Genomic DNA, 20,411 nt, shown 5'->3' with positions numbered 1-20,411 from the left:
ATACTGTGTTTAATTTATCTGTGTAATTGCTTTTGATCAATTATCTGTGCCTCTTGAAATTTTGATTATTTTTCTGCCATTAGAAGTGTGAATTTCAGAAGATGACAGTTATACTTTGCATATTTCTAATTGCAAAGCTACTCTCATAGAATGGAGGGTATTCACCGTTTTGTTCAGCCGCTTTCCACCTCCTCACCTCCCTACTCTCTGATGAGAAGCAGGAACCAGAGAGAGACAGCCTTGCCTGCTTGACATGCTTTGTATATTTAAATTTCTCATGTTGAAGGAGAAAGTGATCCATTTGCATTGTGTGCTAATTACGCGCCCAGTGCTGTGTTAAAGTGCTTTACATACACAATCTAACTTAGTCCTCATGAATTAGAGGGAGGTGGTATTGTCTGTATTTTAAAGTTGAGAAGAAGAAGTTCTAGAAGGGGATGTCATTTCAGAGTGAATCTCAGAACTTAGTGGGTTCATAGTGCCCTCTGACTATACCATTTTGTTCTGTTTTATTCTCAGGGTCTTTTGTGGTTCCATACAAATTTTAGGGTGGTTCTATTTCTGTGAAAAATGCCTTTGGAATTTTGATAGAGATTGTACTGAATCTGAAGATCGCTTTGGATAGTATGGATGCTTTTAACAAGGTTAATGCTTCTAACCCACAGGCATTTATTTGTGTTTTTGTCAATTTCTTTCTTTAAAGATTTTACTCACTTATTTTTAGAGAGAGGGGAAGGGAGGGAGAGAGAATCATGGATGTGTGAGAGAGACACTGATAAGTTGCCTCTTGCATGTCCCCAACCAGGGACCTGGCCCGCAACCCAGGCATGTACCTTAACCAAGAATCGAACCAGGGACCTTTTGGTTTGCAGAACACCCCCCAACCCACTGAGCCACACCAGTCAGGGCTCAGTTTTTTTTCTTTAAATCTCAAACCTCATAACCATAGGCTCCCTCTGAATTCAACAAGCCAGTTGAAGCCATTGCAGTGAAACCACATTCACCTCTTGTTTCCTTCTTTGTGTCTGTACCTCCTTCTCCTTGTCCCCATGGGAGAGGCTGATTCTGCCCCCTGTGCACTGCATCTTCTCGCATTTCCCTTCCCTGGAGACTCGTGTCCTTAATTGTCTCCCTTCTCTCTATGTCCCTTCTTAGACCTCTTGCTTTCTATGCCGTTGCCTTTTAGTGTTGATGTATTTTTCCTAACAAATGCTTATATAGTGCTTACTAAGTAGCAGACACTGTTCTTTTTAAAAATTTTTATTGTTGTTCAATTACAGTTGTCTGCATTTTCTCCCCACCCCTCCACCCCATCCCAGCCAACCCCACCTCCCTCCCCAGACACTGTTCTAAGTGTGTTACAAATATTAGTGCCCTTAATTCTCTTAGTAACCCTATGAAATACATACTGTTATTATCCCTGTTTTATATTGAGGCACAGAGAGGCTAGGGAACTTGCCCAGTGTTACGTGACTTGCATTTGGATACAGTCCTATTTCTCTCATGGTAGACAAATAACTAGTCCTTCATCAGTCTGCCTCCACTGCAGCTGGCTTCCTCTGTACCTGCTCGCTCAGAAGCTGGGAGTGCTACCTGCTGTTTCTCTTCACCCATTATCACCTTAACTTGAGCACTGGAGCTTCTGCCTCCTCTACTTTACAGAAACTACTCTTAAAGTTAGTAATATCTACTCGTGGCCTTTGATGGACACTTATTTTCTTTCTCTAGAGCATTTGAACTTGTTGATAGCTTCCTTAAAACTTTAATTTGGTGTTTGCTTCTGTCTTGCTGGCTGACTCCTCAGCCTGTCCTGTAAGTCTCAGCATTTTTCAGGACTCTGTCCTGTTCTCTTGTCACCCCAAACGTGTTATCTGGGTGCTGCCACTCCCAGACTTCGCTTTCCTTCTGTCAGTGACTTGAACAGCCATGTCTTCAGCTCAGCTTTCTCCCTTGAGCTCTTCGCTTTATATTGTGCTAACTGGATAGGACCACATAGATTTTCTCGACACCTGTCCCTCACCACATATAAACTCTACTTCTCTTTTGTTCCCTGAGTTTCAGTGAGTGGTATTACATCTACTCAGGTACCCAAGCCAGATTCCTGTCATTTTAGACTCTCTTCCATCCTCCGGCATCCAGTCAGAAACCAAGTCAGATGGTGGGGCAGTTCTGTCTTGAGTCTATCCACCTTTTCCTTTGCTGTACCACTGTCTCTTACCTGAATTCCGTAAGAGCCTTCGGACTGGTTTTCTTGGCCCTAGTTTTGTACCATCCCCACCTCTCCCATTGTGTGATACACATTTTAGTAAGGGGCATTCTTTCTAAAATGTACATCTTTCTAAACAGCATCAACTCAAACATTTTTGCATGACTTCCCCATGAATTTAGAATGAAGTCCAAGGCCTTTCATTGTCTGTCCTCCACGTAAGCCACATGGAGGTATTTGCAGACATCTGAGTGTATTCTGCTTCCCTGAGCCTCAGGAATGGGTTTTTAGTCCTCTCTGCTCCCTGCTTGCCCAGATTCTCTACCTGCCAGTCTCCTCCTTGTCCTTTAGGGCTCAGCTTAGACTCCTTGAGAACAGCACTGCCTCTAAGTTTCTTGTCATGATGAGAACTCAGATGAGCTCTGCTGTGCCCATTTTGGTAGCCACTAGCCACATACGGCTGATGAGCATTTGAACATAGCTAGTGTTGCAGAGGAACTGGACTTAACATCTTATATAATTTTAATTAAGTTAGATTTACATAGCCATGTAGGGCTAGCGGCTGCTGTATTGGACAGCCTAGGGACTGTGGGGAGGGGGGCCTGTGTGCTTCATCAAGGACCAGTTACTCTGAGCGCATTCACATGGCTGCTGCTTTTATACTGGATTTGCATCTGAAATGCTTACATATAAGCTGTGAACAAAGAAGCTAGGTGAAGTTAATTATCAAAATTTACTTGAAACCCTTTATTTTTTGTGGATGTCAGATACTTGATGTTGGATTGTTAGCAAATGTCAATGGAACTTAAAATAGGTGAGAGCAGTATGTAGAGATCTTTGAGCTTTGTTGAGGGAAAGGATGTTCAGATAGAAGCAATGAGTAGCACTCAGTGCATTTCTTTCTTGGGTGTACATATAGGTAGGATGGACCATTGAGAAGGGATTGCCTAGTTCTGTGGACCCTCTTGATTGGAAACTGTCCTAGGCCACGCTGGTCGGGGAGGTCCTCTCTGAAAGCTGGAGATGGTCATTACGCAAACAAGGAGTTGTAAAGCTAGAATGTTATTACCAGGATGTGGTTCTCCTTTTGAGTGGCACAGTATGAGTAGAGATGGAAGAGGCCTTAACCCCCCGTCCCACCACCTTGCCTGTGTGAACAGAATCTTAGGAAGGCAGTGCAGCTTATGGACTGCCATGTTTTTGTGGCCAGAGGAGGGTGTGTGAGTAATATACTGAGATGTCATATAATGAATGGCTCAGCCCTTAAATATTTTCGAGGCATGGGTCTGGCATTGGGATTACAAAGTGATAGACATAAAATGTAGAGTCTTCTTTGATGCACTCACCTATCTATCCGGGCACTCTGAGCATAGTAGGGGGACATTTAAATGGTTCGTGGTGAAAGAATATTGAAATACAGCTCTGTGTTCACAAGTTCACCTTTCAACAGGACATCATTTATTCCAAGACAATTATGGAAAAATGAAAAGAATTTTTTTATTTTCAAAAGTAAAATAACAAAAATTTAAATTAATCATATCAAAAAGTTGTGAATTATTCTGATAGAGTAAAAAAGTTACTAACTGCTAAGTCTGTAGGCAACCAATAGAAATCATTTGGATATTGATGACCTAAAAAATTTCAAGTACCAAATGGTATTAAAAGACTTTTCCCTTTACCACAGTGAGAAAAAAACTTTTTCTCACTGTTTTGGGATTGTAGAGTTTTAGTTGCTAGGGCATCTTGGCAGTTGAAAGTGCAGAGAGCTCTTGACAAGTGACCAGACTGGAGCACAGAGGGCTTGTGAGTATATTTTTGCCGCAGAAGCTTCAGAGCACTTTCTGCTCTTTGTAGACATAAGATGCATTCTGAAGATGTAGTGTCGGCAGTAAAGCATTCTATGTAACGGGGGCACTTTGCTTTACATACAGAATCCTGAAGGCTGTGTGAGAAAGTCTGAGATGGTGTTTGTCAGAGCCACTGGTCTTTAAAGGCAGTGAGCTCTTGGTAGCATAGTTAGAGACTTTTGTGTATATCCTTTAGAGTTGCACATCGGAGAAATTGTGAATATTTTCAAATAAAAAATATTTCAAATGGGCATGAAGTAGAGAATGTGGTATGTTTAGGATGTACTAGATATGGGGGAGGAAATTTGAAAAATGTGGGTAGGTGTAATATGATGTAAATACCATCACTGATGAAACTTAATTCTTAAGATTTCCTTATCTGGATCATGATTTTATTAGCAACTGATGTATAGTAGTTAAACTCATTGAAACCATACAAATGGGTAGATGCAGCAGTCTGAGGCCTTAGTAAACTCTGTATTTTAAAGCTTAGTATCTGGCCCTTTCAGTATTGTTAGATTAAATCAAGTATAAATTCAATTACAAGGCTTCGTTGTTAGCCTTAAATTACATTGATCATGCTCATTGTGCAAAACAAATGTCACACCTGGTAGATGCTCATTTTCTCACTTTGCCTTCTTCTCATATTCCAAGTCGATGTTACTTGCTAACTTGAGGTGAACTTCATTTGCGATCAAAATGGACCCAATGTAGAAATTTGTAACTACGTAAGTAGGACCCCTTTTCAAACTGAAGTATAACGTTTGTTTGCAAGTTAGAACGATACCCCAATACCAGGAATCTGGCACACTCATGTAAAAAGTGCTTAGAATTGGCTAGTTGAGTGATATTTATGGGAAATACATAACGCAGGCCACTTCAATTAGCTTTCAGTGGCATCAGAATAGTATGGCGCAGTAAAATACTGAAAGAATTTGTTACAGAATGTATTGTAGTTTTTTTGAGACAGATTTCAGTCTCAAATTAGTCTCAAGTTGCTGTGTCAAATATTTATTTGCAATAGAAGTTTAATACTGTAGTCACCGAGTAAGTTGCATTTTTTTCCCTTTTCTTTCCCTATAGATTGACCTTTTTGAGGCCACGTGCAGTTCTGCAAACACTTTTTCTAGTTATCTTCCTATGACCTCCTCAACTGTTGTGTTTCACTTTTATATCGCAAGCTTCTCTGACGCAAATCTGAAATTTTATAATTCCTGTGCATTTCTGTTTTGCACAAAATGTGGGGTCTTAGAAAACTGTTAGAGGTTACTGTGTGATCTCTGCCCTCGGTGTCCTGCGACACTTCGCCTCTCTCTGCTCAGGTTCATTCATGATGGGGAAGGCTCCTCTAGTCACTTGTGCTCTGCTCTAGCAGAGCAAGTGGATTAATTGCTTTCAGCTGCGATGTCGCCCAAGGTGGTTTTCTCTCTTCTCTCTTCTCTGCCCTTCCCTTCTCCTCTCTTCAAGAATGTTGCTAGTGAGTGTATCAGCGAAGACTAACTATATACCCTTTCTCTCCCTGTGTTTCAAACCAGGCAGAATTGGGGACAGGTTTAAAACTCCCCTTGTGATAAAGGACAAGACCCCCCCCCTTTCCACTTTCCAGAACCTTTTAAAATGCAGAAGAATGTGGGAAATTGCCGATCAGTTAGTTAATCAGTAACAACTGTAGTAAGTGTACAAAAAGCATGGTTCTTACAGGAGCATTCGCCTGTTGTCACCTTCCAGCCCCTCGGCATGTTGCTCTTGTCCTACCACCGGGGCAACTTTAGAGGGGTTTGTGATTGCCAGGCGTCCCTGGACAGAGGCTGGCCCCACAGCTCCTTCCTTCCGTCCTTCTGTCCTTCCCCCCTTCTGTCCTACTCTCACTTTCTATAGGTTTGACATCACCCAGATATGGGGGGGGATGCTGGTGTGTGTGTGTGTAGTCAGTAGCTTGAAATAAGTCTAGAGTGAGTGGGAAAATGTTTTCAAGTGGTGATTTTTTTTTATTAGGCCAGTGAACGTGTGGCATCATTTGCCATTACAGACGATCAAGTGTTGCTAGTTGAATCTAACACAGGATGTTTTACAGTATTTACAACACAGGAGCAATGGCCATGTTTTGTAAAACATATTATTCTATTAGTCTGCACTATAAACACCTTTCAAGTGGGTTGAAATACATTTTTGAAGTTTAATTTTTTCGTGCTTCAAGTAAATGACACTAAAAAGTTTTCATTTACTTACTTTTGGACCTATCTTAACTCACTTTCCCCCTTATCTATAATAAAATTAATTAGGGTAGCAATAAAAAGATATAGGATAGATGCACATGTGTGACATAGATACACATCTTATTACATACAGAGGTATGCACAGGTATGTATATACACCTTTGTCCTCATTTCTCTTCTGCCACGTAATGTTGAGTACTGTCAGTGGTATTAGAGTGTGTACTGGTCTGTTGCCGGGATACACTAAACCGAATGGAAAGATGACCCTACTGTGGGACAAGCGGGTCAACTGTCTGCTGGCCATCTTCTCAGGGCTTTAGTTTTGAAGGAGTTAATTTCAGGGAGTGATATTCCGATGCTGAATCGCAGGGTATAAATAGGCTGTTCTCTAAAGGACATTGATCGCCATGATTCTTGTGCTTTCGTGGCACAACTTACATATTGGACAGAATGTGCCTTTTGACCCATTTAGAAAAAAATTAGTGCTGTGGCCATGCACTTTCTGTAAACTGTTAGTTCAGTGCTATTTCAGTGCTATTAGTTGCCTTAAAAAAACATATTAGCCCCAGCACCCTTATGTGGACGGGCAAAACACACCTCTATCTGAAAGGCAGCTCAGGGTGTTCAGACTCCTCAAAGTTATGTAGAAATAACTGAAAGACTTCTGCAAGAAGCCTGTGAAATAGTGTGTTATGTAACACAGCATTAGATATTAATGTTAACTGCATTTTTTTTTGTCTTGCAACAATGATTGGCAAGCAGGTGGAGGTATCTTTAAAATTAAACCATTTTTACATGTCCACTCCTTGCAAACCATTACAAATTAAAAGTTGTCGCTGAGTTATTCATAATTCTTTGAATAAGGTCAGTATTGTTGTTTTGTCGGTCACAAATGCCGAGACACTCTGTATTACTTGCTTTGTAATTCTTTGGGATGATTTCTTTCTTTCTGATTATGTGTTTTCCCATGAATCGGAGAGCATTCACACCTGTAGCAAAGAGGAGCTCAGAGTCTGAGAGCAGGACTCCTGAACTTTAGAATGTGCAGGAATCACTGGGGGGCCCTGTTAATAAAATGCAGATTCTAGGTCAGGAGGTCTGGGTGGACTCAAGATACTCCATCTCTCACTAGCTCCTCGGGGGTGCCAGTGGTTCCAGGACCCCCTTCAAAAGGCAGGGGAGAGAGGCAGGTAAACAAACAAGAACAACCATGTGTCAGTTTTGTAGCTGTTGCCCCTGGTGTGGTGGAAATCATAGGGAGGGTTTCAAAATCAGCCTGAGCAGGGGAGGGCTGAGGGTTATGAAGCTACCCTGGATGGGTGGTAACGAAAGAACTGAGACTAAAAGAGGCCAGACTGCACAGTGCAGAGTGGGATGCGGGGAGGCAAGGGTGAGCAGGCAGGTGTAGGGGCAAGGCAAGTGCGAGGATGTGAATGCATTGTTAGCAGTGAACTTCCAGTGGTTTGACAGACCTCGCCTGGGTAATTGTGAGTGTTTCACAGGCAGAGGGAAGGGAACTTGGGGATCCGATTACAAAGTGCCTTCCACCATGCTGGAGCATTTGGACTTGATCCTGAAAGCTATGGCAACTCTGTTAAGGATTTTAATCAGCGGAGAGACATGATGAATGTTGTGGTTTAGAACAGATCATTTAATCAGCTGTGTGAATGCGTTGAGACCAGACTTGGGCGAACCAGTCAGCCTGTAATGCTTTGTCCTTCACTGAACCACAAACGCCTGACTTCATCAGAGAGAGTGTGAATTGAGAGGAGGTAGACTTGTGAGGTATGTGGGAGGCAGAATCAGCAGGTTGGTGGATGGGTTGAATACGCAGGATATCTGGGGCATTTATTACAACAGCAGGCTATGCAGGGCAGCGGCTACATCTGTGTTGTTCAACGCTGTACACCCAGTGTCTGTGAAATGCTTTATGCAAAGTAGGCACGCGTTAAGTATTTTTTAAATGAATGAATGATGGGAAGGATCGAGGGTTATAACATCCTTTGGCTGGGTGGAAGGTGTGGATGGAGATAACTATTATCTGCTATAGGGAATACTGATGTAAAGCATAGCATTACTCTATTAGTGTCAATTTCACACATAGTTTTCCCTATTAAAAATATATCTCTTACATTAACATCAGCAAAATTGGAGATTAGCTAGTGATATAAATGTAAGCTAACTATAAATGCAATTCTTATCCCCCCCCCTTTTTTTCATTTGGTGCTTGGACTAATATAGACCTTCTGAAGGACTTTAGGTTCTTTTTTGTTCTTTCTACATCTTTTTCTTCCAGTAAAAGAGTGAATGAAAATAACGTACAATGCCACTAAGAAAAATAGCGACCTTACTGTAGCTATGTAGATTTTTAGTTGAAAAAATTAAGTTTGCAAATTACTAAAGGGCAATGGTAACATGGTGATTATGAGTGGGAAGGGTTTTGAAATCAACTGCTCCTAAGTGCATGAATTTTGTATAGTTGAGAATCATACCTAACATAATAAAAATTATTAAGAAATAGAAATATATTTCTGGAGATAATACAGACAAGATATAATTTATAGGTTGAAAAATAGAGTTAATTAACATAAAATATTATATATGGAAAGACTACTATAAATTTTCATCACAGAGGTAGGTGTAGACCTTTGAAAGAATACTCATCTCTGAACAAAATATTTTTCATCAAGGAGAATTGCTACTATTCGATATGGTTTTTATCTAAGAATGTTACCTCTGAGAAGACACATGTAGCTGAGCTGTCCATAGAATGTTCTGCGATGATGGAATTGTCCATATACACACAGTAGCCACCCGCCCCATGTGGCTGTTGAGCACTTGAAATGTAGCTTGTGCAGTTAAGCAACAGAATTTTAAATTTTATTTAGTTTTAATTAATTTAAGTAGCAACATGTGCCTAGTGGGTGCTGCGTAGGACAGTATAGTCACGGCGGATTAGCACCACCCACGCATACTAATGAGGAAGAAAATGTGGTCTTGGCCAAGGGGTTCAGGAAGGGTGTCATCTGGTCCATGAGGTAGATCTGGAATTGACTTGTGGTGAGCTGATGTTCTGAATTTGGAGGCATTTTCTGACTCTTTATCTGGGCCATTGTCCTTGGACCAGTGCCTTCTCCCACGGCAAGCCTTGGCCTGGTGAGGTTTTCCTCTTCCCCAGCTGCTGTTGGGGTCCACTGGTGCCCAGTCCACAGCCTTGTGATCTAGCTGAAAGGACGCGCACTTTGAATAGAAAGGGAGCAGTGCCGGGCCCTTTATCTTCTGTGTTTTCACTCACTGGCTCCAGGATCCTGCCCCTCCCTGCATAAGGTTTGTACCCCTGATGATCAAGACTTCTTCATGGCTTGTGCTGAGGGTGGTGATGAGTGTTTTCCCAACTGCTAGACACTCCCTTGGGAATTCTGACACATGTTTCACTGGGTCCCAAGCATCATTGTCACCCCTATGTTCTATACCCCAGGTTCTTTGGAGGTGGAGGAGAGAAATTGAAAGAGAACAACTAGAAATGAAGCTGTAGAACTGTAATAGTCTTCATCACTTGAGAAGCAGTCATCCTTTAACTTTGCACTTGCCCAGGTGTTACATACTTATGAAAAAAGCCTCCTTTGCTCGGCATTCTACCATGTAAAAGGTTTTTGTATTCACCTATTTCCTTGCTAGCTTTCCAGGTCACTGTGATACCAAATTAAAATGTGGCTACACAGTAATTTAAGCATTGATAACAGAAATTTCGGGAGGTCGGAAATTCACTTCAAAATAATAATGTGTAGTTTTACACAACTGACTTCTTTCATCTTGGTTGTACACCCTTTGCTTGCATCTCCCATTATATGTGCTGTTTACTTGGTTTTTTTTAGATCTGCTTATTTTTTATCCTGCTTATTTCCAATGAAATTCACTAACACCTTTAATGTAGTATTAATATGTGCTGCTTCCTAAAAGTTTAGAGTGTATAAATAAAAAAAAATTTTGAAAGTAAACTCTTATTTGCTAGTCTCACTAAGTGTTTTAGTGAGTGCTCTGAGTAAATGGACCTGGTTTGGGCCTTTAACATTTCGCCCTCCCTGGTCAGCTGCCATCTAATCTATACAGTTCTCACTCATCTTTGGGGATTGTCTGCCATTAAATAGTTTGTGGGAGGTGTTTGCCCTTTTCAGTCTGAAAAAGGGCTTTTTCATCGGTGAAATGAGGAAGGGTTTGGCTGAGACGCTCTCCAAAGTGCTTGCCAGCTCTGAAACGTTCACAGCGGGTTTCACTGTGAGTCTCTGCAGTGGTGGCGGTTCCCTCAGATGAGCTGTCTTCTTGGGGCCCCTCCTCACCCCCAAACCCATGCTCCTTCTGAACCTGTTCTGCTCTGAGCACACACTTGCCAGTAGGGCGCTGTATCTTCTACTGTGTGCCTTATAATATCACACGTAGTTTAAACACTTTGCCATCATAAATTACTAAGAGATGTTTTGTAAAATCATGTCCTAATTTTTATAACATAACCCGCAACTCTTAATTATTAGGTAAGAGGTTGATTACCTAGAGCAGGGGTGTCAAACTAATTTCACCGGGGGCCACATCAGCTTTGCAGTTGCCTTCAAAGGGCCGAATGTAATTTTAGGACTGTGTAAATGTAACTACTCCTTAACAGTTAAGAGAGAGCTCAGCGCTGCCACTGGGTAGAAATAAGATGCCGGGCGGATAAAACAAGGTGGAGGGCTGGATTTGGACTGTGGGTGGGCCTTGTGTTTGCTTCCTGTGACCTAGAGAAAAATGTAAGCTCCATGAGAACAAAGGAAGTTTTCGTTTCGACATATCGGAGCACCCATACCAGAACTGGATTACACTAAGTGCTCAGTAAATATGTTCTGAATAAAAAATGTGATTTGAGCTTTAACTTGGTTTTTATTTAACACTGGATCAAACACAAATACAACTTGAATATTTATTACCCAGGCTGTAACTATGAGACTTACTTGATAACACCTAAAATGTGTACCTGTTTCTTCTTTCTAACCATCTACGAAGATGCTGGAAGGGAGCCCCTGGCTCCGTGTGCACGTGCTCGACTTGAAATGGGGACACTAGGAATTGGGGTGTACGGCGTGGGTACACGCTGGGGTTCAGGGACTTGGCGCCGACCGATGTAAACCGTCTTCTTCATTTTTTAGTATTGATTGCACTTTGTAGTGATAGTATTTGCATATATTGGGTTAAATAAAAACGATTGCTAAATTAATTTCACTCTTTTTGGGTTACTTTGTAAATGTAGCTATCAAAAACTTTTAAATCACATACGGTTCTGATTTGATGGCCCTTTGAACAGTGCTGCTCTAGACCTAGAAATGTAGACACTGAGTGCAGAGAAGGGAGCAACCTTCTCAAAGAAGTTTTAAATGAACATCTGCTAGAAACAAAATTATGTGTTGCAGCTGTGACTTGGGAAACGTGGATATTCAAATGGTCTTGATCAAATTTAAAAAGACCAAAATAAATTAATTAGATTAGCTCAAATGAGAAATATGAAATCCAACTACCAGATGGATTCCTAGCAGAGTCGCTAGCAGAGTCTGGAGGTCAGGAAAGGGGCATGAAGGCAGTGGTGGGTAGTGGCTGTCTGAGCAAGCGCGAGCAGCCACTAATGGCGGACTAAACCGTGGTTTTGAGCTTCTTTGCCCAGAGCGGTTCTGATGGTGGTCACAGTTGTGGTGGGCAATGTGTTTACTTGATTCCAGGTAATGCTGTTGTTCTCCATGCCACTGGAAAATGGACTCTCGTTGGAGGGAGTAGGGAAGTAGAAATCCAAGAGTCAGGTAGGGTTACTTTCAGCGAGTGCTCTGTTTTGTCCCTTCCCACACCAGTAGGCAGGTTCTTCCCCTTCTGCTTAATTCCATCGCCTCTTCTCCGGGCTGGCTCTGCCTCTGCTCGGGCCAGTCCCCTGGAGCTGGCTGCGAACCCCATCCAGGCAGTAGTGTTTCCTCCCATGACATGTGGTAGACCCTGGAGGATGCGGCTGTTAGCCTATAAAAACAAGGCCATCGAGGACATATAAGTAGACGTTGCCTTCCTTAAGCTAATTTGAAAGGTTATTTTGGTAAGTGGTTAGTCTGCACGGCTGGTTTAAGCTATTATCAAGTCCATTTCAGTATTTATTTCCTTGAAAGCTAGAATGAGCCTTGAATAAATGAAGACTGACTGCTTAGGCTTTTTAGGAGTAAATTTAATTTGTAAGTATTTGTTTTATTTGGCCCTGGAGATTTCTCCGTTCCTTGCTTTTGGATTTTAAAGTAGTTGTGTAGTAAAGCAGCATGTCTGTAAATAAAATGGCTTTTGTGCTCATCTTATTTTTACCCATCTGACCTGTTTTTGGAGAAAGTACGTAAGAAAATTCATGGCAGTTAGTGGCAGAGTGAGGAGACCTTTGACTTTAGCTGACAGCTGTCACCTGAAAACCGCGGACCTAGAGCCCCCTCAGGTGTTATGTCTGTAGCTGTGACAGCGAACAGGAATGTTGTTTACGTTTTCTGTAAGCAGAATTCTTCCCTTGTTAGGAATGTGTTGGAATAGGGCAGCAGAGACTGATTTTTTTTGTCTGTCTCATTGGTGAGATCTCAGCAGTGCTGGGTGGCCCACTGTTCATCCTCATGCTCACAGAGGAGGGTGTCAGTGGAATTTATGACTGAGTCTGTTTAGAACATCACTTTGGAAATTCTTCCATAGACATTGTTTTTTCAAGTTGGGCAGTATCACACAATGCTTAGTGTGCTTCTGGAAGAGGAAAAAAATGCGTTAAATTCCATAGATATTTAAGATTTCAGACATTTTTCCTATGTGAATTAGTTCTTTATTAGGTTGTTCATTTAATTAGCATTCAACAAAAATACTTTCCTGTTTTGCTTGTTGAAACATTCTTTAAATTGGTTATTTTAATTGGACACAAAATCTGTCAGGAGCTGTTTGAATAAACTGCGGAACATCAGATAGTGTGTAACGTGTGCCGTAAGCATAGGATGCTGACGGATGGATGGGCCCGCCCGCTTTCCCCGTACCTGGCCGTGTCCTGCCTCATCCCAAGAGGTTAAGACTAGGGTGAGGGCTGCGTGGATATGTCTACATATTTTTTTGTATGGATACTTTGAACTTCATTCTCTTAAAGAATTTTCCGTTCTGGCCAGTTTTGGGGAAAGTTTTCTGTTTCTGTTGATGAGAACAGTCATAGAAACTGCCCATCCAGCTACGGTCCGTCTGAGCGGTCACATGGGCCCCTGGTTTACCCAGAGCCCAGAGCCTCTGGGTGAGTGAGGGCCGTGGTTGGGCTTCCTCTGCAGGCAGTGCAGACCCGGAAGGTGGTGGGCCCAGAGCCACAAGTGAAGTCGGTCCTGTTGGAGAATGAAAGCTCTTCTCCTGTTCCTTTCTGGACCTTGCATATTCCTGCCATTAAACGTAATGAAATTATGAATTTATTATATTCTGAAACTTGCTTTCCAACATCGTTACGGGCACATTTTCATTCAGTGCCTCCATAGCTGATGCATAGTTGTAGGTGGGCTGCAGATCTCTAATTTGTACTAAATGACTGATTTTGGTATTTGTATAATCCTCTAGTCAATTTGACTAAGTTGGGCTTTTCGCAGCCCTCGGTGCTGCGGCTGCTCATCTGATTACACTGCTCAGGGGAATAAGGTTAAGGGCGGGCTGTTGGTAACCAGAGCATTTCTAGGGCTTTAGTTCAGCAGATGGGCCGCTTGGCTATATTCATACATCTGCTTGCCTGCTGTGGCAGCTGCTGCTGCTTCGTGTTGTGTTCTTTTGTTCTGTTCCATCCAAGAATGGAATGCTAGGAAGTGGAGTGAATGGATTAATTTAAGGTTAAGGTTAGTGTTTTGCTTGCTTTCTAAGTAACCGATCACAATAATGCTTCTGATAGAAGCTAATGAGTTTCTCTTAAAGGGAACTAGGTTTATAAAATACAGCTCAGCGAGGGGGCTAGATTAGTATTGTTGATGAAAACCAAATTCAAATGCGTAAAATACTGGCAGTTTTTGTCATTTGTTCCTAATTCTTTGTTTTCTTTCCTCCTCTCCCCCCCTCCCACTCTCTTCCAGGACCTATATCCAGACTTTGCCTGACGCTGCAGGGTCCAGGAGAATTAAAGAAATATGGAATGACATGAAGAAGATTAGTTAAGGATTACAGGCTTTGAGGACGAACACCACGGTGAAGTGAAGCACAGACAAGCTCCCGGGCTGTAGTTTGGAGGAGCCGTGTGTTGGAAGAAGATGGCAGATCCAGGAATGATGAGTCTTTTTGGGGAGGATGGGAATATTTTCAGCGAAGGACTCGAAGGCCTTGGAGATTGTGGTTACCCTGAAAATCCAGTGAACCCCATGGGTCAGCAAATGCCGATGGACCAGGGCTTTGCTTCTTTGCAGCCACCCCTTCATCATCCCTCTACTAATCAGAATCAAACCAAGTTGACCCATTTCGATCACTATAATCAGTATGAGCAACAAAAGATGCACCTGATGGATCAGCCGAGCAGAATGATGAGCAGCACCCCTGGGAACGGACTCGCGTCTCCTCACTCGCAGTATCACACCCCTCCCGTTCCTCAGGTCCCTCACAGTGGCAGTGGCGGTGGGCAGATGGGAGTCTACCCTGGCATGCAGAATGAAAGGCACGGGCAATCTTTTGTGGACAGTGGCTCCCTGTGGGGCCCCCGAGCTGTTCAGGTACCAGACCAGATACGAGCCCCCTACCAGCAGCAGCCGCAGCAGCCCCAGCCGGCTCCGTCGGGGCCCCCCACGCAGGGCCACCCTCAGCACATGCAGCAGATGGGCAGCTATATGGCGCGTGGGGATTTTTCCATGCAGCAGCACGGTCAGCCACAGCAGAGGATGAGCCAGTTTTCCCAAGGTCAAGAGGGCCTCAATCAGGGAAATCCTTTTATTGCCACCTCAGGACCGGGCCACTTGTCCCACGTGCCCCAGCAGAGTCCCAGCATGGCACCTTCCTTACGTCACTCAGTGCAACAGTTCCACCACCACCCCCCCACTGCTCTCCATGGAGAATCTGTTGCCCACAGTCCCAGATTCTCCCCTAATCCTCCTCAACAAGGGGCTGTTAGGCCACAAACCCTTAACTTTAGTTCTCGGAGCCAGACAGTCCCCTCACCTACTATGAACAACTCAGGGCAGTATTCTCGATATCCTTACAGTAACCTAAATCAGGGATTAGTTAACAATACAGGGATGAATCAAAATTTAGGCCTTACAAATAATGCTCCAATGAATCAGTCCGTACCCAGATACCCCAATGCTGTAGGATTCCCATCAAACAGTGGTCAAGGACTAATGCACCAGCAGCCCATCCACCCCAGTGGCTCACTTAACCAAATGAACACACAAACTATGCATCCTTCACAGCCTCAGGGAACTTACGCCTCTCCTCCTCCCATGTCACCCATGAAAGCAATGAATAATCCAGCAGGTACTCCTCCTCCGCAAGTCAGGCCTGGAAGTGCTGGGATACCAATGGAAGTTGGCAGTTATCCAAATATGCCCCACCCTCAGCCATCTCACCAGTCCCCTGGTGCCATGGGAATTGGACAGAGGAATATGGGCCCCAGAAACATGCAGCAGTCTCGTCCGTTCATGGGCATGTCCTCAGCACCGAGGGAGTTGGCCGGGCACATGAGACCAAATGGTTGTCCCGGCGTTGGCCTTGTAGATCCACAAGCAATCCAGGAACGGCTGCTACCTGGTCAGCAGCACCCTGGTCAGCAGCCGTCTTTTCAGCAGTTGCCAACCTGTCCTCCGATGCAGCCCCACCCGGGCTTGCACCACCAGTCTTCACCCCCACACCCGCATCACCAGCCTTGGGCACAGCTCCACCCATCACCCCAGAACACCCCGCAGAAAGTGCCTGTGCCTCAGGTAAGGGAACTCCGATCCTGCCTGCCTTGTGGTATAAAATGCAACTCGGTGAACTTACCTAATAGTACTTTTCTTTAGACATCATGCAAAGCATTTTCATTATGAGATCCTTAATTTTAATCTTGTTAAGCTGCCCCATAATCTCATTTTAAAAATATTACTTCCTTTGTTTACTCTCTCATATACTGACTTAATGCATTAATTCACTTACTCAAAAAGTCTTGATTCCTCCTGTCCCAGGAGTTGTGCTAGGTGCTAAGAATGCGTAGGAAACTAAGTTGTCACCGTCAGCAGGGAGGTGGACATTGGACTCAGAACAAATGTCTCTTCCTTCTCTTTCTATTCTTTCTATTTCTGTCTTCCTTTCTGTTTTAAAAATATAGTTTGTGGTAGTCCCTCCCACCGCTTTTAGAAAATTATAATTTATTTCCTTGGGAAGCTGCAAAATGTTTGCTTCTGTAATATTTATTTTACCAACTGTTGAATGTCAGTGTGAATTTAAATTGCAAACCATAGTAAATCACAGTAAACAGAATGTGCTTGGGCTCTAAGGGAATTGGGTTCCCAGCATGAAACAGGTGTCTTCCTCTTTGTAAACTGGGTCTTTTGTTATCCTATAGAATTTAGAAGCAGACAGGTTTAAGTTTTAAGCTCTAGCATTCACAAGGACGTCTTTCCATTGTAAGTGTTGGTGTTTTTGCCTTAGGTCTAGGAAAAACGAACTAATATCTGTGTGTACAGGTTACCCCGAGTACTAGTCAAAAATACATACTGCTCTTCCGCTGTGGTTGCAGCTCTGAGTTTGAGTGGCACAGTATGTGATGTTAGAGCTATAAGGCACAGTGCTTGTTCTTTTTTTTTTAAATCCTCATCTGAGGATATGCTTTATTGATTTTTTTAGAGAGAGAGGAAGGTGTTGTGGGGGGGAGGGAGAAGATCAATGTGAGAGAGAAACATGGATTGGTTGCCTCCTGTACGTGCCCTGACTGGGGAGCGAACCCAAACCTAGGTGTGTATCCTGACCGTGAAGTGAACCCACCACCTTTTGGTGTGCAGGACGATGCTCCCAACAACTGAACCACCCAGCCAGGGCCACAATGCTTGTTCTTAATGAACTTACAATCAATTTGGGGAAGCATGGCCAACATGTGAAAATATAAAGCAGAGTAAAAGATCGCACATGACTGTGGGACAGCTCTCCAGATAGAGGAAATACCTGTGGATAAGGGTGCTTGGAATTTGGCTGGGACTTAGCCACGGAGAGTGCACTGAGGATGACTTTTCGGGTTGGAGGGTGATCCGTTAAATGGGGCACGGGAAGTCAAGCTTGCTGCAGGGAAGAGCAGGTGGTAGAGGTCTGGTATCCTGTTTTAAGGAATTTGCACTTCAGTGGGAGCCAGTGAAATCGATTAGACAGTCTGCAGGATGACGGGGGACTGGAAGATGAATTGTGAGCCTGTGGTACAGGCCTGTGAGGCCTGTGAGGACAGTTTGGACCAGGGATTGGGGAATGGAACAGAAGTGATTGAAGCAATGTGAAAGTAAAAGGGTTTGGTGGGGAATCCAAGCTGATTGGAGCATCACAGCTGGAGGGGCATTTAGAACAGGGACTCAGAAGCTTTAGCGCAGGGAGTGTGGGGGAGGAGAGACAGGGCTGGGGAAGTGGAGGTGAAGAAGAACCTGAGGATGCAAGCCGTGTAGGAGTCTGGGAGAAGCTGCTGTTAGAGGTCTGGCACACTTGTAGATTCTCAAGAGGAGACCCAAGGTCAGTGGCAGCTGTCCTACTTGCTGCCCAGGAGAGCCACTTCCTTTCTCTTCCCAACCTGCAGCCCAGGGGAAAGGGCTTCTGGAACCTGTGGCTCCTGAACAACCGGAAAGGGGAGGTGGGAAAGCTGTCTGACAGGATGCTGGGAGCAGTGGGCCTCGAGAAAACGGGGGTGAAGGAGGGAATGGAAAAGATCAAACCTGGCCAATAGGTTTTCCTTTATCTCCACTTTACAGCAAAATTTCCTCAAAATTTCCCAAAGTGCTCTCTCCCTGAGGCATGCTGTTCCTGAGGTCTGTGGACCTGGGTAGCTTGTAGGGCAGAGATGAATGTGACCTCCTTTCCAGCAATTATTCTTTTCTTGTTCCTCAGGAAGTTTCTTAATAAGCAACGCATCTTTTCAGAGCAAGGGTTCTAGATTTGTCTTTGTCTCAGCATCTCTCTTCACTGGAGGACAAGTGCAGGTTGAAGGAGACACCAAGTGAATATAATCTGATTCCTGGATGGGAATTGTTGATCTCCTCCAGCTTTCCCAAGTATTAAGAGTACAAATATTTCAATGGGCATTTCAGAGGATGAATATGAGTATGTGGTGTTTGGGTCATTGTATGCTTGGAGGGTCCCAGGTGCTGAGGGACATCAAGTATATTTCCCTTTTTGTTTAGCTCTGACTTCTCAAATGTGCCATTTTGGACAAACTCCAAACTGAATAAAGGATGTAAACAAATACATTTGAGGAATTTTCATTATATGTAAGTTCAATTGCATTTTAAAATTTTGCTCACGGAGTTTGCTTTCTTATTTCTGCTGAGCATTGCATCATCTTCATATTTTGAAACTCTCAGTTCTGGAAATAATACTGAGGAGGTGTAGTCTTGGGAAGAGCATTGACTTTAAAAATCAGAAAAGTGTTTGAATCCGAGCTCTACCATTTATTAGCGTGGGGGCCTTAGGCAGCATACGTAACCTCTCTGAATGTCAGATTCTTCATCAGTAAAGCCGTACTCACCCCAGCGGGTGCTGAGATCAAGTGGGGTAATAAATACCGCGTGCCTGGCATCGCGCTCAGCCTGTGGGGGAGTCACATATGTTAAAGCTACGCTAGGGTTAATTTCTGATCTCTGGCAATGCAAGCCTTAATTGTCACTTCACATGTAAATGCAATGTAAACTTTTATTTTTAAGGAACAGGTTAAATATTATGAAATATAGCCTTAGTTATAAAACACTAAATTTGATTTGTGCATATATTACCTCCCTTTAGCCCACGTTGCTGGGTGTGATGAGCATAATGATAAGGGTAATTCAAAATGCTATCACAGAATCCTAATACCTCTCTTTCTCTGTAAACGACTCACATTCTACTCATATATCTATCTAATCATGTTTTGCTTTTAGAACTACGAAAACTACTTTGCATTTCATATGTGACAGAATGGTGATTCAAAACCATGCTGTGTAGCAGGGAAGCTACCAGAGCAGGCTGAGATACTGATGCACTTTGCTGCAGAACGACGTTCAGATAGGCTTGTTAACTTCTTATCCTGAGGTTTCCACATTTTAGAAATAGGACTTGTGTTTAAAATGTATCATGTGTTCTGAACAGATATTTTCTAAATTATGTAGCGCATTGAAGTATGTTTAAAGATAAATTTAACTTTATATGGAAGAGTCAACAAAGGACAACAAACGGGAAAGGTCAGAGTTCATTGGTCAGTAATGCTAATTGTGGTGCATGGACACATTTAATAGAAGTTCTACCAGGGGTGTCCAACACGTGGCCCGTGGGCCACAGGCAGCCCGGGATGGCTATGAATGTGGCCCAACACACAATCATAAATTTGCTTTAAAACATTATGAGATTTTTTTGGTGATTATGTATTGCAGTATATTTAATGTGTGGCCCAAGACAACTCTTCTTCCAGTGTGGCCCAGAGACGCCAAAAGGTTGGACAGCCCTGTGTCTAGACTGTCCTGGTTACTGATAAAATTATAGGGGGAAAACAAGTCTAGCTTATGTTTTTTTTCTATAGCTGATCCGGACAGTGTTGCCTGGACTTTGTGATCTCAGACCCCTTTATACTCTTAAAAATTATTGAGGGTTCCCAAGATCCATTACTTACCAGGATTGTATGTGTTGATATTTACTGCCTTAGAATCTTAAACTGAGGACAATTTGAAATATTCATTAATCACTTAAAAAAGATAAACCATTGTTTCAACATAAATAAGATTTTTAAATGAAAAGTAACTTTTCTAAAACAAAAAATAATGACATTGCTTTACATTTTCTCAGATTCTACCGTCTGCTTCTGCATACCATCTGCATGCAAGTCATGAACCTTTGGGAAAGTCCACTTACGTTCAGAGAGAATGAGAGTGAGAGGAGAATCACACCTCAGTGTCACTATAGAAACAGTTCTGAGCTCCCAGACCC

At 43.1% G+C, this 20,411-nt stretch overlaps 1 protein-coding gene across 5 annotated transcripts in view; it reads left to right on the top strand.

The window, feature by feature from the left end:
* Positions 1-20,411, top strand: part of CHD7 (chromodomain helicase DNA binding protein 7) — a 197,158-nt gene that overhangs the window by 50,342 nt on the left and 126,405 nt on the right. For all 5 annotated transcript variants that reach the window (XM_024572022.3, XM_045181435.2, XM_045181436.2 and 2 more), the window contains exon 2: positions 14,381-16,210. In XM_024572022.3, coding sequence (XP_024427790.2) covers positions 14,555-16,210 — 1,656 coding nt within the window. In that variant the 5' untranslated portion in view covers positions 14,381-14,554. The remainder of the gene's footprint in view (positions 1-14,380; positions 16,211-20,411) is intronic.

This window comes from Desmodus rotundus, chromosome 8, assembly GCF_022682495.2.
Source record: "Desmodus rotundus isolate HL8 chromosome 8, HLdesRot8A.1, whole genome shotgun sequence".
Taxonomy (NCBI): domain Eukaryota; kingdom Metazoa; phylum Chordata; class Mammalia; order Chiroptera; family Phyllostomidae; genus Desmodus; species Desmodus rotundus.
Note: the sequence above shows the minus strand (reverse complement) of the source record. Positions and strands in the feature narration are given on the sequence as shown.